The sequence below is a fragment of the Rhinatrema bivittatum genome, chromosome 4 (genome assembly GCF_901001135.1).
Source record: "Rhinatrema bivittatum chromosome 4, aRhiBiv1.1, whole genome shotgun sequence".
Taxonomy (NCBI): domain Eukaryota; kingdom Metazoa; phylum Chordata; class Amphibia; order Gymnophiona; family Rhinatrematidae; genus Rhinatrema; species Rhinatrema bivittatum.
In genome coordinates this window covers 33,337,950-33,357,829 of record NC_042618.1, presented here as the reverse complement: position 1 = coordinate 33,357,829, position 19,880 = coordinate 33,337,950, and the positions used below count along the sequence as shown (strand labels likewise).

Below are 19,880 nucleotides of genomic sequence, written 5' to 3'. Positions count from 1 at the left end.
CCGTGAGTGTATGTGTGAGAAACAGCATGTGAGAATGAGAGCCTGAGTGTGTGTTTGAGGGAGGAAGGGAAGAAGACAGGTGGAGAGAGAAAAAACAGAAAGAATAAAAAGGGACCCTGTAAAAGGAATTGGGAAAAGAATGAGAAAGGGAATGTGGAAAAAGAAAAGCATGGGACCACCTGACGAGAAAAATAAAATCAGACAACAAAGGTAAAAGATAAAATATTCTGAATTTTTAATAATTAGCATATTTTATCTTTGGGAATGTGCATTACATATTGGTATTTTGTTTCTTCTTTGGGATTCACTGTTGGTTTCTGGGGCTTTCCATTTTATTTTTGTCTGCAAGTTTCTGTTTCTAATTTGTAATCCCTTATTCTGCATTAGGTAAGGGTCTATCTGGGTTCTGCATGTGTAACTGAGGTGCAGTATTTCTGCTGGCATGTAGTTTTTCTGTAGGGTTTTATTCTGTTAACACCAGTAGGTGGTGTATTAGTGTTCTAAGGCAGTGGTTCCCAAACCTGTCCTGGAGGACTCCCAGTCTGATAGTGGATCCCCCAGGACATGTTTGGGAACCTCTGTTCTAGGACATGGTATAATATTTGCATTGCTGCCATGTCATAGATAAGGCTGCTGCTGAGTCCTGATGGGATTTGTGATATTTCTAAAAGTGTTTGGCAGTGAAGGCTTTGCAGTACAGAGATGATTGTGTGTGCGTGTGTGTGTGTGTGTGGGAGAGGAGAAATGAGTGAGTGTGCATGTGTGTGAGACTCTGGGGAGTGAATGAGAGAAATGAGAATATGTGTGTGTTTGTGAAAGTATGCGTGCATGCATGTGAAAGAGTACAAGAGCGAAGATGCAAGTGTGTATATGAGAAAATGTGCGTGTTGCTACAAATGCTCCCTCTAAGGATTGGGTTGCTGTGAGCATAAAATTGATAGGCTTTTTGCATCAAAGAAAATAGTGCCCTCAGGGTAAGGAAGCCACAAAGTTCTGTACACAGCAACTCAGTCCTTAGAAGGAAGACTGGTTGCAGTTAAAACTGTTCTTGCAGAAATGTTCCCAGCTCACCTTCCTCCTGCTGGGGTCCGTCAGTGAGGACCAAGCTGTGGATCAGTTTGGGATAGGCCTGGATGGACACCACCTCCTTCTGGAGTACCAGGACTGTTGCAGGCGAAGAAAACGGCATCTGGGATGCAGCAGAAGAGCCTCCATCGAAGGTGCATATTAGACCAACCACAAATGTTCCAGAGAGCAAGCGACAGGTTTATAGATGACGAAGGCTAAAAGTGACACCTAATATAGTCAACAACCAATCTACAGTTTTACATTAGGTTTTCTAAGTGGCTTGCAACATCAAGAATCTTCAAGTTTTATGTGGCAAAACTGTGCCAAGGAAGAGGCGTGTGCAGTCAAAAATGTTTCATGTTTTTCATGTCATTTTCTGGTTTTTTCCACTTTCTTTTATGCCCTTTTGTTTTTAGTACATGAAAAAAGAAATGTAGTGCACACTAAACTGATTTATCACATACACATACGTTTAGATTGTGCATATTCAATCATGCCCATGCATATTCAATTTAGTGTGCAGTAAAAAAAAAACCAATTTGTGCAAAAAAACAGAAAACAAGTGACAGCACGATCCTATCATAAAGTACCAGGCTGGCATTCCCCAAAAAGCAAAGGAAGATCCGGTCAGCAAGGAAAAGGCACTGCCAGGCAGCCACAACTTGCCACACATCAAATGATGATCTCAATTGACTTCTGCAATATAAGTGCCAGGTGTCCGAGAGCGCAGAGACAGTTCAAAGACTGACGTGATCATCTTGCCAAATGTCCAATTTCTGTGCTGATGATACAAAGCTCAGAGGAGAAAACTTCATACTAAAGTTCACAGAATACATTCAGCCATGGTCAGCTTTCCCTCCAGTCTTCCTGGTGAGAAAACCGATGCGGGTTTCCAAGGCATCTCTGAAGTTCTGCATCCAAAAGCAAAATTCTTTTGAAAAGGTGTAGGGGAAGGGGGTTGGCTGCCGGTCCGAGGCAGGGCCCTGGGATCCAGCTGAGGGATTTTAAAGTGGAAATTTTGTCCTGCAAGATTACAGAACCCATTTATGTCTCTCCAGGCTCCCTTCTCTGCACAAAAAGATGCCATCAGAGTCACAGCGTGGGAGGACACTGGCAGGCCCAGCCGTAAAATGCCTTTAATTTCCTGATCACAGAATTAGTGCTGGGTGATCCTATGACTGGAGGATGATTGCTGGGGAAGTAACCTAGCAGATGATGGCGAATAAAGACTAATGAACCCGTCCAGCCTGCAAGGATATTTTCTGTATTTATTTATCCTGTTTCTAAAGCTGCATGTTCTCTTGGGTTTCCAGGAGAATACGCTCCGGCCGCCGGCCATGGAAGCTTGACCGCTTCCAGGGTATCGTCCCTTTTCCAAGTCCGTTTTTGTTGTTGTCCTCTTTGGTTTTTCTGGGCCTCCTGGGTAGATGAGCCTACGAGTTCCCGCACTTCCAGTAAGACCAGTAAGGCGGCCCATCAAAAATGAGGGGGGGGGGGGAAATGTTCCCGCCCCTGGCCACACCCCTTTTCTCTGCCGTGGATTAATTACAAGCGCACTTGGCTGCTTTGGCAATTTTTCTAAAATACCAAACTCTCTCTCTCTCCCGGCTGTAGGCTTAGCCAGCACCTTCTGCGAAAAGGGAAGCTGGCACTCGCCCTCCTCTGACCTTGGCAGCAGCTCTGGCACTGCACTCTTCTTCTTTCTTTTTTTAAAATTTATTTATATTTTGCTTTTCAGCGCTTCCAAGTGAATTGCATTCAGGCACTTCCCTTTCCCCAGAGGGTAAAAGTGATTTGCCCGAGGTCAGAAGGTGGAGCGGTGGGATCTGAACGCTGGTTTCCCTGGTTCATAGCCCTGCTGCTTGAAGCACTAGGCTAGGCCTCCTCCGCTCCTTCCCTTCAGCAGGGGCAGTGGCTGGGGCACCAGAGAGGAGAGAGAAGGTCACAAGAGGAGAAAGAAGGCAGGGGGAATAAGGGGAGGGAGGATGGGAGGGGGAGAGAAGGGCAAGGTAAAGAATGAAGGAGGAGATTAGAGATGGCGGGGGGGGGGGGGGCCCTTTCTGCTTCTACCTCTTTTTCTCACCACCCCTTCTCCTCCTCCCTGCAGGCTGATCCTCCTCCCAGCACTACAGAGGGAGACTTTCTCTCTCCTGCACAGTCTGCCTGAGATTCCTGCTTGCAGACATCCTAAGGGAGGGAGGGAGGGAGGGGGCAGCAGCGTTCCCTTGAGCTTGGCACTTTGAGTCATGTCCCCAAAACTGGCCCTGCCTCCTGCCGCTTGTCTGCTTACTCCCTTTACACTTTTCTTCCCCTCTTCCTCTCCTCCTCCCTTCTTTACCTTCTGCTTCTCTCCCCTCCCCTCCCTCCCTTACTCCTTATTCCTCCTGCCTTCCTTCTCCTCTTGACCTTATCTCCCTTCTCCTGTCACTGAGCCCCTAGTCCTTCTCTCCCCTTCCTGCTCCTCTTGCCCTCCACTCTCACCTCGCCTCCCTTCCCTCTTCTCCTGTACCTTGCTTTTCGTTGGCAGCAGAAGCAGGCTTTTCCCAGTGTGCATCATTTGCATTAAGCATATGCTAAATCCTATGATCAAGCATTATTCGCAGTTAGTGCATGCTTGCTCTTTTTAGAGGGACATTATTCGCAATTAGAGCATGATAAATCATTTTAGCGCGCATTATTTGCATTTACTGCATGCTTATTCCATGAAACGAGAGGGGCTGTAATACCAGCCCTGGCCATAAGGTGGTAGCATCATCACAATCAGAAAGACTGAACCAACGTTCCAGGGAGGTACAGAGAGCTTACAGAACAGAGGCTGGGATAATGGGCTCCCCCATGTGAGAGACGGGGATGGGGTGGTTGAAGCCTTTATAAACCCCTGCCACCATCTCAGATCATGGAATTTTTTTTGAGTTGGATTAACTCAGTTAACCTCATCAAGGGCAGCATGGCCTATGCTTTGCCAAGTTTTTATTATTCTATTTTCCTGGATTAGGAAGCTGGGGTTTCTCTGACTAGAGATTGGGACAAGTGAGGCGACAGCGTGCCTTATCCCTGTGGTTGTCTGTGCTTTGTTGAAAACCTTTTGGTACATCGAGGAGGATTTTTTTTCCCCTCCATTCCTGCCTTGTGTTTGGTTTCCCTCTTTGGAGTGAAATTTTGCCTTTTTGTGTTGCTGAGGACCCATGGGTCTGGGGCCTCAGCACTGGGCCATCTGGAGAAGGAGGTGCCTTTTGTGCCTGGGAAGGACCTGAGAAGAAGAGGTGTCGTCAGATAGGCATAGACTCACCTCCGTTCTCAGAGAGAGCCATCGGGGAAGAGCAGAGAACTCCCATGCCTCAATGGTACCGATAAGTGAAGAGTGAAGCCTAGAGAAGACCACACCAGAGGGATGAGAACATCCCAGGGAAAGGAGCTGAAGATTCAATTGCAAGGTGAGGAGGACTAAAGAGCTAAATTACTCAAGGAACTGGCTGAAGGATTGGGAGAACTTTTGGGGGAAGAAAAACGGGCCTCACATTTATTAAATTTCATCTTGTAACATTCAGTCGATGATTTTTTTCAATTTGAGCTGTAAAGAATCATCAGTTCACTTTTACAACCTATCAGTAAAATTGAGCTGGAACCCAAACTGTTTCCAGTGTGAGTATTGCTGCTATTGTTGTCAAGAGATCATCAGTGCTGTTTACAGAGAACTAAACATGTGGTTTTTGGGGTAAACAACGTAAAAGGGCCTTGAAGCTAGGCATCTCCCCCTGCACAAGAGATCCTGGACTCTCAGCGAGGAAGGATAGAGCTATGCACTTAGGGTCCAAAACTGAGATGTGAGCCTTTGGATTCATGATTAGGATTTTTCCTGCCCAGCGGTCTCAAATATCCATTAGATTATAATCTAATAGATATATACATAGAAACATAGAAATGACGGCAGAAGAAGACCAAACGTCCATCCAGTCTGCCCAGTAAGCTTTCACACTTATTTTTTCATACTTATCTGTTACTCTGGTCCCTTTTAAATAACGTTTTGGTTCAATTTCCCTTCCACCCCTGCCAGCAATGTAGATAGCAGTGCTGGATCTGCATCTATGTGATGTATCTAGCTAATTGGTTTGGGGTAGTAACCGCTGTAATAAGCAAGCTACTCCCACGCTTATTTGTTTACCCAGCCAGTGCAATTCAGTCCTTGTTGGTTGTTTGACTATAAATCCTCTTTTCTTCATTCCCCCTGCTGTTGAAGCAGTGAGCTGCACTAGATATGTATTCCAAGTGAAGTATCAGGCTTGATTTGGGGTAGTAACCACAGTAACAAGCAAGCTATACCCATGCTTATTTGTTTTACCCAGACTATGTAATTCAGTCCTTGTTGGTAGTTGTCTGAATATAAATCATCTTTTCTTCATTCCCTTTGCCGTTGAAGCAGAGAACTATGCTGAATATGCATTGAAAGTGAAGTATCAGACTTATTTGGTTTGGGGTAGTAACCATCGTAACAAGCAAGCTACTCCCCTGCTTTTTTGTGGATGCAAATCCTTTTTTCCACATTTCCTCTTGATGTTGAAGCATAGAGCAATGTTGGAGTCGCATTAACCGTGTGTATGTTTATTGAATAAGGACATTAACCATGTGTATGTTTATTGAATAAGTATATTAATCTCCAGGTAGTGGCCGTCATTCCCGCAAGCCACCCCCATGCCACTTCTCTTCATTCACATCCTCTAGACTTTATGGATCCACAGTATTTATCCTACGCCCCTTTGAAATCCTTCACAGTTTTGGTCTTCACCACTTCCTCCGGAAGGGCGGTCCAGGCATCCACCACCCTCTCCGTGAAGAAATTTAAATCGTGACCTCTGGTTCTGCTGATTTTTTTTGCAACGGAAAAGGTTTGTCGTTGTCTTTGGATCATTAAAAACTTTCAAGTATCTGGCTGTTTCCTGGCTGAAGGAGCACCGGGTGAGCTGATTATTGCTTGTTTTGAACTTTCCCGCTTGCCGTGACACCGGTGGGAGGAGCCAACAAAGGACACCCATAAGATCGGCGTCGGGAGGCTCCCAAGCGCTGCTGTTTCCTGGCTGAAGGAGCTCCTGGTGAGCTGATTATTGCTTGTTTTGAACTTTCCCGCTTGCTGTGACACCGGTGGGAGAAGCCGACACAGGACGCCCATAAGACCGGCGTTTCCTGGCTGAAGGAGCTCCTGGTGAGCTGATTATTGCTTGTTTTGAACTTTTCCGCTTGCCGTGACACCGGTGGGAGGAGCCGACACAGGACGTCCATAAGATTGGCGTCCCTAGGTGCGCCACTGCCGCCGGCGTGCCGCCAAAGCTGCACGCCCCTAAGGGGCGTGCGGCTTAGTTCAGATTTGAGAGGATGAGAGAGGGGATCTTTTTGGTCTGGATTACAGCCGCCACAGAGGTGAAATAAATGTATTGACAGTGGGAAAAGAACAGCCTGCAGGTGTGTGTTAATAATCTTTTTCCTTTGTTTAGTCATGCCTCCAAAACGGAAGGGGAAAGTTAGGGTCTTTCCCTCTCTACCCCTCCCGACATTTTCACAGCAGGAAATTGTTCGCTTTATGACCACTCCAGCACTGAAACCGGCAGCCAAAAAATCTGCTGATTCAGGCCAATTGGGAGGACGGTCTGAATCCATGGAGGAGGCTTCGCTGAGTCCCAATCTAGGATTGCCACCGGAGTGGAGAGCTGCTGAGGGAACTCTGGGATCCTCTCAAGTACAGCCTATTGCCCTTGGGTCACAGTCACCAATTGGTAACGGCGCGGGAGATCCAAGTATAGAAAGACTCAATCTGAGCCTGATGGGAGATCTAAGGGCACAATCTACTCAGCAAACTTGAGTTAGATAAAGAAAATCAAGCAATAGGAGGTGAGGGTACATCAGAGACCCTGACACACCCCACAGTGGTTACATCTGAATTCTTGTGGGATATGATGGCATTGATGGCATCTAATTTAAAAGGGCTAGAAAGAAAAATGGATTCTATTGCAGGGAAAAATACTCAGGAAATAACAGATATCCAAAGTGTTTTAAATAATTCAGAAAGTAGAATTAAATCTTTAGAAGAAATGGGGAAAAAGAATGTAGAATTTCATGTTGCTCCTGTTAAAGATAGGGATTTTCTATCTAGGCGAATTGAAATGTTTGAGAACAATACTAAACGATTGAATCTTCGTTTACTTAATTTTCCTCGAGTAGTAGGTGAAGTTCCAATTGAAACTTTACATAGATTTCTTAAAGAAATACTGTTTTTCTCTGAAAGTGAATTGCCTGAGATTAGTTATTGTTATTTCTTATCAAAGAGAAACCCCAGTTTGAGTACAGAGGAGATGCCTTTTCGAGGGAATCTCACAAATTTCCTAGAAAGTACAAGTAATCAGATAATTGATCGGGGTTTATTATTGGTTTCCTTTATGAACCTATTAGATTTAAATAAAGTGATGAAGCAATATTTTAGTAAATATCCTATCTCTTTTCATGTATGGTAAAGATTTTTCCTGACTTATCAGTAGCCACACAGTTAAGAAGAAAGAGCTTCTTGGCTTTCCGCCAAGAAGCTATTACTATGGGATATTCGTTTACACTGCGTTATCCCTGCAAGTGTATAATTAAAAAACAACAAGATACGTTTATTTTTTTCGTGCCTGATCATTTAAAAACCTTTATTGAACAAAGAAGGTCAGCCGTACTGTCCCCGATACCCAGTGAATAAAGTATGTGTTAGTGTTGGAAGTACAATGCAGGAATTAGGTAAAAAAAATTTCTGTTATATTATTTCCCCTTAGTTACCAAGCCTATGGTCTTTTATAGTTGACAATTAGAAAAATTGCTATTGATTATATCATAATATTAGATTGAATATGTTTTTGAAAATGTTACTTTGAAACTGTGTTTGGATTATGAATTAAATGTTCCGTAAATTATATTGAAAAAATCAATAAACATATAATTAAAAAAAAACAAAACAAAAACCTTTCAAGTATCTGAAAGTCTGTATCATATCACCCCTGCTCCTCCTTTCCTCCAAGGTGTACATATTATACCATGGTATATTGATGAGTTTTGAGGTGACTTAGGAGTCCAATCCATGAATGTAAGGTCTTGTCCACAAAAGTTGCAGCTCGTTTTTTTCTCCCTTTAAAGTGAGCTACTTGTCTCGGCCAGTGGCTGTCAGTCTACCTGCAATGTGCCTTTAAAGTGTCTTTGTGACTTGTCCTCTGGCCACTTGGACCATGAAGAGGAGGGAAAATGTTTAGGGAGTGCTTTTACTCAGCAATCGTTAGCAAGAGTCAGGGCCAGTGGAAGCTCTAGGACTAGGCAACTGCCTAGCACGCCACTGTTCTAGGGGCGGCATCTCCTCCCTCCTGTCCGTGCAGTGGCTCGGATGAGGAAGTAATGTAGTGGGCCCTCAGATGAGGAGGAGGAGGAGATGCCATCTCTGTTAGGAGCACAAGCACATTGCAGCATCGGCCAGCGCAGCAGCAAGAAGCAGAAGGCGTAGCAACTGACCCGTGAGTGGTAAGAAAAAGGAGGAGCAGCCAAGCCCCCACCGCTCAAGAACAAGGAGAAGCAGCAGGACCATGGGGTAGTCAAGGACGACAGAAAGCAGAGCAAGGTTGGCCGTTGTGGCCTGAAAAAAAAAAAGAGGAGACTGAAAGAGAAGGCTGCTGCTGCTGCTTCTCGGGAGCTGGGGGTGGGGGAGGGAGAGGGAGGGAGTGAAAGACTGTGTATGTGTCTGTGAGTGAGACCATGTGCGTGAGGGGGCATCTGTGTCTGTGAACATGTGAGAGAGAGCACGTGTGTGTATGGGTGAGAGAGAGGGGAGAAAGTTTGTGTGCAACAAACAATCCCCCCCTCCCTCTGCCTTGCTAATCCATGACAAGCTCAGGGAATCTGGAAATCAAAAGTTCCCAGGTATGGAGAATGGGAGATTTTATAAATCCTTTTTAATCTTAATTATTAGGTGTTATTTAATGTATCTGCTGTTTTAAAATATTTTATTAGTGTTTGGACAATATATGAGTTTTTAAATATTGGATGTTATTCTATTCAGCAGCTGTTCTGAAATAGCCTTTTTATTATTGTGATTTTACTATTATGATAAAATGATTTATATTTCTTGATGTTATTGTTTGATTTTTCATGAGGAATGGAGATGTTTCTGTTTTTTCACTGTTGCACTGCATATAGAGTCTGGCTTTCTGCAGTTTCCAGTTCAGTTTTTGTATGCATATTTCTATTTGTATTTTATGATCTCTTCCTTCTCCGTTTGGTGTGGGTCTGTCTGTGTTCTGCATGTGTGACCGAAGTGAGGTATTCTACTAGCGTGCAGTTTCTGGGTAGATCTATAGCAGTTTGACTTGGTCTGTTTTCCTAATAGGTGTATTGGTGTTTTAGGGCCTGGTGCTTTTTACTGTTTTACTTCTAGGAGTTAGTGCTGTTTTGGTATGGGAGATTTAATATCCTGAAATTGTAATTCAGTTTACTCATGGCTTTCTGCGGGCCGAGCTCACACCTAACACGCGTTACCATAGGGCTAATACCATATGGGCTCCAAGTGTCTGTTTTTGTGGAGTTTTCTTGTTGGTACCACAGTAGTGCTTGTAAATATAATGAGATGTAAATGATATTTCTATGTCGGAAGACTCTCCTTCATGCAAAATCTTTTGAATACATAATTTTTAAATTGTGTGTGGGAAGGGTTCAACTGGGGTGGGGGAAGGGGACGCAAAGCTGTGAGATTCACCTAGCGCACCTAATACACTTGCACTGGCCCTGGTAAGAGAGTGGACAGCCACAGGCACATCAATCCTGCAAGAACACGTAGGAGTCTTTAAAGAGCCCTGGCTCTGATTTGATTGTTTTTGCTAATCCCTCTTGTAACTAACAGTAATTTACCTAGACTTGGATGGCACAGTGACAAATCCTCAACAGGTGTGACAGTATAAGCTGCTGTCGTTCAGACCTGCACAAAAGAAGCAAATCCTGGACAAAGGAGATGGATGCACAACGATTTATTGATGCATTTCACCAGTTTAATAGAAGCTTAGACCGGGGCGTTGTACCGTGAGTTCCTACCAACCTACCTACCTCACAAGTTAGAGACTTAGGAGTGATAATAGACAACCGGCTAAACTTCAAAGCACATATCAACAAAACAACCAAAGACTGTTTCTATAAACTCCATGTCCTGAAAAGGATAAGACCTCTCTTCCATGCTCAAGACTTCAGAACGATCATCCAAGCAGTCATCTTCTCAAAATTAGACTATTGCAATTCCCTATTGCTAGGTCTGCCCTCATCCTATTCCAAACCATTACAGATGGTTCAAAATTCAGCAGCCCGACTACTAACAGGCGCAAAAAAGAGAGACCACGTAACTCCCATCCTGAAAGAGCTACATTGGCTACCCGTATACTTCCGTATCATGTATAAAGCCATGTGTGTCATCTTCAAAACTATACATCAACGCATCTCCCTCGATCTTCAAATCCCCCTCCAAGCATACAATTCGACAAGACCTACCAGAGAAGTTTACAGAGGCGCCCTCCAAGTTCCTCCCACGAAAACGACCAGACACATTACCCTCAGAGATCGGGCCACCTCCACAGCTGGCCCTTCTCTATGGAATTCCATTCCTACAGATCTCAGACTAGAACCATGCCTCCTAACTTTTAGGAAAGGACTTAAGACTTGGTTATTCAAGCAAGCTTTCCCAGACACAATCTAATGACACAATCCAAGGACTCAATCCAAGGACTCCCCAAAACATTCAACCATTAACAATACCATTTGTACATAGTATTTAATTAATTTAATTTGTATTTTGTCTAACCAGTTATTCTTTCCTATCTCTTCCTTCTTCTCCAAGTTCTGTGACCCTTGTTAATTGTAACTGTTTCCTTCGATCACCACAGTTTTAGTTTGATGTATTTAATGCACCCCATTTCATGTAAACCAGCAAGATATGTCCTCATGATTGCCGGTATATAAAAACCTTAAATAAATAAATAAATAAATAAATAAATAAATAAGTAGGTACAAGTTCCTTCCCCAGAGAGTTTACAGTCTGGGTGGGTACCTGAAGGCAGGGGAAATAAAGTGACTCGCTCAAGGTCACCAGACATGTCAGTGGGAAAAAGAGGGATTTCAGCCCTGGTCTTCTGCATCCCAGATCATTACTCTAACCACTAATCATCTCCTTTCCCATCCTGGACGCTTGGGTGTCTTTCCATTTTGTTTTGGAACACGAAACTTAAAAAACAAAACAAAACATCAGCAGGGTCTGAGAGCTTGCATGAAAGTCCAAGGCTAGGATAATCCATGAATGGGAGAAGAGCGAGGTCTTGGCAAAATTGTCCTGGAAGAAGCCAAAAACAATGGCCCTAAATAGTCTTGAATATTTTTACACTGGGAGACTGGTGCTGTTTGCTTGACAGATTTTCCGTTGACACATAGGGGGAGAAATTGACTTTTTTTCTTACATGCTTATGGAGTTGAAGGAACTTGCTAAATCTTTAACCATCTTTAATCATTCATGTCTCCTGAAGTTGGGAATTTACATCAGAATGAAAAAGGCACATCAAAGCAAATCTATCTGATATTTAATCATTGCCCTAAGCTCTGTGATATTGCAGAAAATTCAATCACACTTCCTCACCACATTACTTTAAAGGTGAATACATTTTGAACCAGCTATAATTAAGTGCCAAATTACCAGTTTACTGATGTTTCACTAATGAAGACATTTGCATTAATAAATGCAGCTCTTCTGGCTAAGTTAAACCTAGGCTTCCTCCAGCTGTAGTAACACCTGACTTCAGAGCAGGTCCAGGAAATGGGTAACTTAAACAACAAAAAATTAATTTCCCATCACTTGCTTTTGCATCATTTAATGGTACAGCAGCAGAATTTGTTTCTTTAAAAATGTAATAATGATGTAATTTATCTGTAAAATGCTTTATATCTGATGGAAAAGCACAATCTGGGTCCAAGTGCAAACCTTGTAGTGCGGCTATAAGTATTGGCACCACCTGGTGGACAAAGTGAATAATCATGTACACATGCTGCTGGAATTAGTTTTTCTGTCAATAGGCTGAATTAGCCATGATCTGTGGGCTAGCGGCACCGAATGGATCTTTCTCTCCACACTATCTGAACAGAGACAATGACTTCATGACTCACTACAACTATTGATGAACTTAACTGTTAGATCATTTTGTCTTTTCACACCTCCGTTGTCAGTAGGCTATACTTTAACGCTATTAACACTCTCTCCATACCATGTCCTGCCTAATCTAATGCCTTCTCTCTATTCTGTATATATTTTACTCATCTCTTGTACATCACTTCATGCATTTGACAAGTGGACTCTGTCCTCGAAAGCTCATACTTTTATAAACTGGTTAGTCCATAAGGTGCCACTCGACTCCTGTCATTTTTGCTACACCAGACTACCATGGCTATCCCTCTGAAGACAGTTTGCAGAGACAGATCATTTCAAGATGATCTCGTTGGGTACCATTCTTCCCTTCATACAAATGGGGAGATTAAATGTGCTCCCTAAATATCAAGGATGTCTATGTACACATCTCTATACCTTCCTCTTTTTGGCCTTACCTCTGCTTTCATGTGGACTCTGAACACTACAAATACAAGGTTCTCCTATGTGTTTTTTCAGCTGTGCGACCCCCCCCCCCCGCTTCTACATAAATTGCCTTGAGGTGGTGATGGTGGCCTACCTATGTCACTAGGGCATTTGTGTATTTCCATATTTGGACAGTTGGCTTGAAAGACGGTGTGCATAGGGATTTGATGACAACAATAGATGTCCTACATTCGCTCAACTTTCCTAACTTCGAGAAATCAAACCTAGTCCCGATTAAATGTCTTTGGTTCATTGAGACCGTCAGACTTGAAGCAAGTGAGAGCATACCTTCCGACAAAGCGATCATGCTAGCCAAAGTTGCTACCACCTTCTGGTGCTTCTGTCACTCATTGGGCATCAGATTATAGGCCACCTAGCAACTACAATGTATGTGGTACCTCTCCCGCGCTTGCAAATTGCCATCTTCAGTGGGGATGCACAATGGAATCAGCTTTTGCAACCCCTAATGACATTTGTTTGTCTCGCTTCAGAGATGAGAACAGTTATCAGTGCTTCTCAAAGGAGTGCCCCTTCTCCTCGTTCCTTATCAGCTGGAAGGGGGCACTCCTTCTCCCAGATATGGAAGCAGCTGGTGACAGATGTTTATACTCTGGGCTGTTGCGTCCACACCAACACCTTCAGAATGCAGGGCATTTGGTCTCCTCCAGAACATCTTCTCCAAATCATCCTTCTCGAGCTCCAAGCAATAAACAATGGCCTACAGGCATTTGCTCATCTACTATGAGGAAAGCACATCATGATTCAGAGAATCAGGTCGCCATGTTCATATATGAACAAGCAAGGCAGAATTGGTTCCTGGAGTTTGCCAGAGGAATAAAGAGGCCACAGTTCAAGCCACTTACTTGCCAAGAATAGCCAATACACTAATGGATCATCACAGTAGAATCTTCCATCCTCATGAGTGATCGCTCCAGCAGTCCATAGCCAACTGACTGTTTCAGCTTTGGGGGAAGCCCTAGATCAATTTATTTGTGACAGAGCAGAACCGGAAATTAGATAGGTTCTGCTCCATACTGCCCAGTACACTTCATGAAATTCAAGATGCCTTCTTACTAGACTGGGGTAATGGACTTTTCCTCCATTACCGCTTATTGCGAAAACCATGCAGAAACTTATGCGAGACCAGGCCACTATGATTTTCATTGCACCGGCATAGTCCAGGCAAGTGTGGTACATGTATTTCATACAACTTTCCATACCACCCCTGATACATCTCGGGGAAGATCCGTGTCTCTTGTCTCAAGAAGATGGCCTCCTTCTTCACCTAGCCCTTTGAACTTTCAACCTCACGGCTTGGATGTTGAGTGCACAACCTTAGCTCCTTGGTCTTTACCTAGGCTGGTGTAAGAAATACTCCTGTCAGTTAGAAAACCTTTCTTGAGGCGTAGCTATTTCTTCAAGTGGAAAAGGTATTCTGACTGTTTTATGTCTCCCACCCTAGATCCCTTCAGCAAACACTGAGAAGGAATGGTGATGAGAGAGCCCCGATGGGGAGACCCGCCCCTCCGACGTCATAAAGTCAGCACTGGACCATTAAACGGCGCCGTACCATCAGGCGTCCACGCTCAGAGGGGCCAATCACCATCATCAGGCACCCTGCAACACCTCAAAACAAAGAAAGAAATGGGAAAAAATGCCAGCAAACACTGAGAAGGAATGGCGATGAGAGAGCCCCGATGGGGAGACCCGCCCCCCCCCCCCCCCCCAACGTTATCAAAGTCAGCATCGGACTGTTAAACGGCGCTGTACCATCAGGCATTGCGCACTGTGCGTCGCGCACTGAAGGGGCGCGACAAAGGGGCACTCCCCTTTGTGCACCCCTTCCTGCAATCCGTAGTGCTAGATCTAGTTAAAAACTATACAAACGGTTGCCTCTCATTGTTAACTATCATATTAATATGTTTGTAACCTTCATATGTTTGTAATCCATTATGACAGCTTTATTATGAAGCTTCTTTTCCCCCCTCCCTTGAACCCTCCCATTATTTCATTGATTAGCAAATGTTAAATTAGCTTTAATGTTTGATGCTTGTAAACCGCTGTGATGGCTTTACCGAACAACGGTATATAAAACTCAACAAATATATAAATAAATAAATATGAACTGAGTCATCTTTTGTTGTTTCTCCATTATTTGTCTCAATCTGGTCTCATGACATCCTCTGTGTGCATAAACCTTAGTGCCATTGCAGTGTACCATTCGCCAGTAAACAGTGCACCTGTCTCCACGCACCCTCTCGTGTCCAAGTTCATGAAAGGACTGCTGCAGGTGAATCTGCGATTCGCAAACCTCCAGTTCCTTTTGACCTTAATGTGATCCTCACACCTTATGAAACCTGTTTGACCCTCTTGACTCTGAAATAGCTCAATTGGAAAGTTATCTTGCTGTAGTCATGTCCAATCTTAGAGTGAGTGAGCTCCAAGCTCCTGTACATTATCCTCCGTACCTACAGTTTTTTCATGACAAGGTGGTGCTTCACACTCATCCGAAGTTTCTGCCCAAAGTGGTATCTGCTTTCCACATCAATCAGTCAATTGTGCTGCACATCTTTTTTCCCCACCCTCATGCTCATGACGAAGAAAAGGCTCTTCATATGTTGGACTGCAAAAGGACCCTTGCCTGTTATAAGCAATAGACTTAGGCCCACAGGAAATTGTCTCAGCTCTCTATGTCCTTTGATCCAAATAGACTTGGCAAGGCTGTTTCAAAATTAGCTTTGCCCAGTTGGATTACAATCTGCATCCAACATGGTTATACTGCTGCTGGACTTGTCCTCTCAAATCTGATGTGAGCCTGTCAGGCGCAGGCCAGAGCCTCTTCAATTGCACATCTGTAAGAAGTGCCCATTGAGAACATTTGTAAGCTTATCACCTGATCTTCAAGCATACTTTCACATTCCATTACTGCCTGGACAGTCTGGTATCTTCTGGCAGTGCCGCTGGGAGGTCAGCGCTGCATTAGATGCCATTGTTGGTGATAATTCATCAGCATCAAGTTGAATCAACCAATTTGGGAGTTTTGGCTGCCGGCCATCATAAATTTGTATGGGAGATGAAGGCGAGGGACAGTAAAGCTCCTCCTGATGCAGATAACAGCAATACCCGGGGGCTAGGTCATGTTCCGTCACCATTCCCGTGCCTTTGCACTTCTTCTATAAGGTTTTTGGACCGAGATAAAACATTGGATAGTTATTATTTAAGAAGTTTAATATACTGAGTGATTTTGTTTCTAATGTGGGCACAGAAGAATTTTTTCCCAAAAATTGTTGCCACATTCATTTTTGGTGTAGACTGTTAAAAAGATGAATATTCAAAAAGTGCCACACATAAAAATCTGCATCTACACATGTAAATAGCATATACTCGCTTGCATGCTATTTTAGAAACCTCCAAAATACACACTTAAGAGTTCGCGCGTAAATGTACGCGTGTAAAAAAAAAAGGGGCGGTCCAGGAGCATTCCCGGAGGGGGCAAACATTTACGTGTGAAAGTTTCTCTTTTATAAGAGATTTGCGCATGTTGATTTGGCAGCTTACCCGCGTACATTTACACCTGCTCTATATCGGGAGTAAGTGATCGTCAACCTCTTAAAAGTGAAATACTGACTGGGTGAAGGGTCTGGGTGAAATGGAGAGAGTTGAGGCTGAAAAGCCAGAAGGCTCTCGATGACCTGCAGATGGACTGGGTGAACTGGTAGACTAATTGATAAAACTGGTAATTTCATTGCCGTGCGCATCTTAGAAAATCTCCTGATTTACACGTGTAAAACCTGACTTTTGGGGGTAAATGCATGCAAACTATGCTGGAAAACTCTCCTTGGGTACATTTTTTAATGTTAAACATAAAATACATGGTTAAAGCAGTTGCATGCCATTTATCCGGATAAGTAGCACTAGTTAAGACTTATTTGGCTACTTAGTCCAAGCTTATCCAGATAAGTGCAATATCATTTTGTGCATTTTTTAAAAATACGTGCGCAGGTTGCAGGTGCATTTGCGCATATTTTATAACTCGCGCAAATCATAGATACGTAGGTTATAAAATTCAGAAGTAGATTTCCTCCCACTCATATACATGCAAAGGTAGCTTCCTATGGTGTAAGCTCCCTTTTTATATAAGTACAAAAACACAAAGATGACCAGTAGCATATGAGATTAATGATTATATTTATCCAATGTAAAGAGTTTATCTCTGTGACCGTTCGCTTATGAATTTCCCCTTTACACTAATGGGTGCCGAGTAGTAATTTCCTCCGATTTAACCGTGACCCAGGAATACTGCCAAGATGGGTGTCTGAATGCTGCTCCTGGACAGCTAGAAGGCCTGGGCCACCAAACTGTTTAGCCCTCCAGCTCAGAGCACGGGGCACAGAATTTGGTATCAGCAAAAAGCACCAGCAGTGTCTGAAAGGGCTTCCAGGGCTCTGCTGAAGACTCGAAATGCACGAGGCAGATTTTAAAGTACAGCTGCAGGGCCGAGGAGGGAGGAGATAAGAGATGCGCTTCCTAGCACTAACTCGCAGGGCCGGTGTGATCTCCAGGGGAGGCTGCACTCTTTCCAATCCTTTGTCAAAAATGTGGAATGGTTGTGCAGGAGACAAAAACGAGAAGATGCATAGACTACAGATTTAAAAAGCCCAGGCAGGAAGCTTCTGCAGGGCTCCTTACCGGAAGCTGGGGAAGGGGGAGGGTTCTAGGGCAGGGGAGTCGAACAGATCTGATTTTAGAACCAAAATGTGCAAATTAATTAGATACAGGCATGAAATAAATGCAGATGTTATCTCATGAATATTCAGGATGAGCATCCTTAACATCAGATCTGTCCATGGTTTATGAGGTCCTGAGTTGCTTGCATGGTAGGTTAGGATGTTATCTCATGAATATTCAGGATGAGAATCCTCAACATCAGATCTGTCCATGGTTTATGAAGACCTGAGTTGCTTGCATGGTAGGTTAGGATGCTATCTCATGAATATTCAGGATGAGAATCCTCAACATCAGATCTGTCCATGGTTTATGAGGACCTGAGTTGCTTGCATGGTAGGTTAGGATGCTATCTCATGAATATTCAGGATGAGAATCCTCAACATCAGATCTGTCCATGGTTTATGAGGACCTGAGTTGCTTGCATGGTAGGTTAGGATGCTATCTCATGAATATTCAGGATGAGAATCCTCAACATCAGATCTGTCCATGGTTTATGAGGACCTGAGTTGCTTGCATGGTAGGTTAGGATGCTATCTCATGAATATTCAGGATGAGAATCCTCAACATCAGATCTGTCCATGGTTTATGAGGTCCTGAGTTGCTTGCATGGTAGGTTAGGATATTATTACCTCTCTCGGAGTGTGCAGGATGCCGTGGCGGGGGGCAGATTTCACTGGTATGAGTAAATCTGAAAAACACTACCCCTGTCAGGAGTATCCCCGACCCTCCTGACATGCACTGAAAATAGGGTGGAGCACACATAGCCACAGCAATGTCTTAAGTCTTCTTTTCTTTCGGGTACCAGGGAAAGGACTTTCTTAGGAGAATAGATGAGGGAGTTGCATCTATTAAAGCAGAGATAATAATGCATTCTAAAGGGGGCACATACTTTAAACCATATTCTACCTAGGAATATACAGATGAAAGTTGCCATACAGAATTCACTAATTAATCGTTTCCTTTCTATTCTCTTTGCTATGAGAGCAGCACTGCCACAAAAGAAACAGAAGAAAAACTTCCCAGGTCTGTAGGTTTTCATTTTTCATTGAAAGATGAAGTCTTTCTGATCGGGACAGGGAATTGTCATTTGGCATCCAATTTAATTCCACTCCCCCCCCCCTTCTTACATTTGATGGGGGAGGGGGTGTGTGCAGAGAAGGGATGTAGATATGAAGACTTGGTCAGCGGTCACAAAATAAATAAATAAATAAAATATGTTGATACCAACAACAATGCTTGGGAAACTTTATTATACTTTTACATGATTTATATTCCATCTTGCAAGCACCTCAAAGTGGATTATATATTTTTTTGTCCATGCATCCCATCCCATACATTCCCTCACAGCAAATGGCTTTCATGTGTCACATTTCCTGATCGAACGACCTGAGCAGAAGTCATGCAACTGGTGTATGGATAAATAATGTGGCCTTGGAGGAGATTTGGTTGAAAATTTTATTCTCTGTGATTTGAATAAAACAGATTTATAAAACAAAAAATAAATTGTACACATGCTCTAATCACAACTGATAGCTTCCTCCGCATTTTGATTTGATTCCGTGTGGGACAGCAAAATGAATTTCATTTTGAAGGCAAAGGCCACCACCTATAAACCCTCCCAATTTCAGTCTTCTGTTGCTGCTACCAGGAGCCGGCTGTGTCTTCCCGGGGCTTTAAGCGGCAGATGACGCCATCCAGCGGCCGCAGCGATCCTGTGTCCAGAATCTTGAAGCTCTGTCCTGCCACCAGCCGAAACTCAAACCTTTGCACCAGTTTAGCCATGACCACCTTCGCCTCCATCTGCAGAGAAGGAGAGAGTGTGAGCAGCAGTGCAGCGTCACATCTGACATGCAAGAGAATTCAGGATTAGGCTGTTGAAAAATGCTGTCGCAAGAGATGTGCCAAGAGTTTAAGCAGCCAAGATGTAACTTGCTACATCTCAGGCTCCCAAAAATCTTAAAGCTTTCTCTCTTGGTCTTACTCCTGGGTCTCCTCTCTTTTGTCCCTATGGCATTTTCTTTGTAACATTTTCACTCTTTTTGGAATAAAAGATGCACGCTTTTAGTATGACAAACCAGAGGCTTAGCCAGAAGTAGGCAATCTGACACTCGAGGGCCACAAACAGGCCTGCTTTTCAGGATATTCATCACAAATATGTATCATATACCTCTACATACAAAGAAGACAGTGCAAGTAAATCTATCACATGCATATTCATGGTGGATATCCTGAAAACCAGGCTCAGTTGTGGCACTCAAGGACCGGAGCTGCCTATCCCCGGGCTAGGTTCTCAAAGTAAATAAATGAAGTATCGCATCCTAAACAGAATATTTTAGTTTATTAATACAACAGATCATAAGGGGAAAATGGAGTAGAGTGATTCGATTTTACAAAAATAACAAGTGATACATATATATATGGAGCC

At 43.5% G+C, this 19,880-nt stretch overlaps 1 protein-coding gene across 3 annotated transcripts in view; it reads right to left on the bottom strand.

Moving 5' to 3' along the window:
• Positions 1-18,892: 18,892 nt before the first annotated feature.
• Positions 18,893-19,880, bottom strand: part of LOC115089710 (cholesterol 24-hydroxylase) — a 78,800-nt gene continuing 77,812 nt past the window's right edge. For all 3 annotated transcript variants that reach the window (XM_029597924.1, XM_029597923.1, XM_029597922.1), the window contains one exon: positions 18,893-19,255. In XM_029597924.1, the coding sequence (XP_029453784.1) occupies positions 19,129-19,255 (127 nt within the window). In that variant the 3' untranslated portion in view covers positions 18,893-19,128. The remainder of the gene's footprint in view (positions 19,256-19,880) is intronic.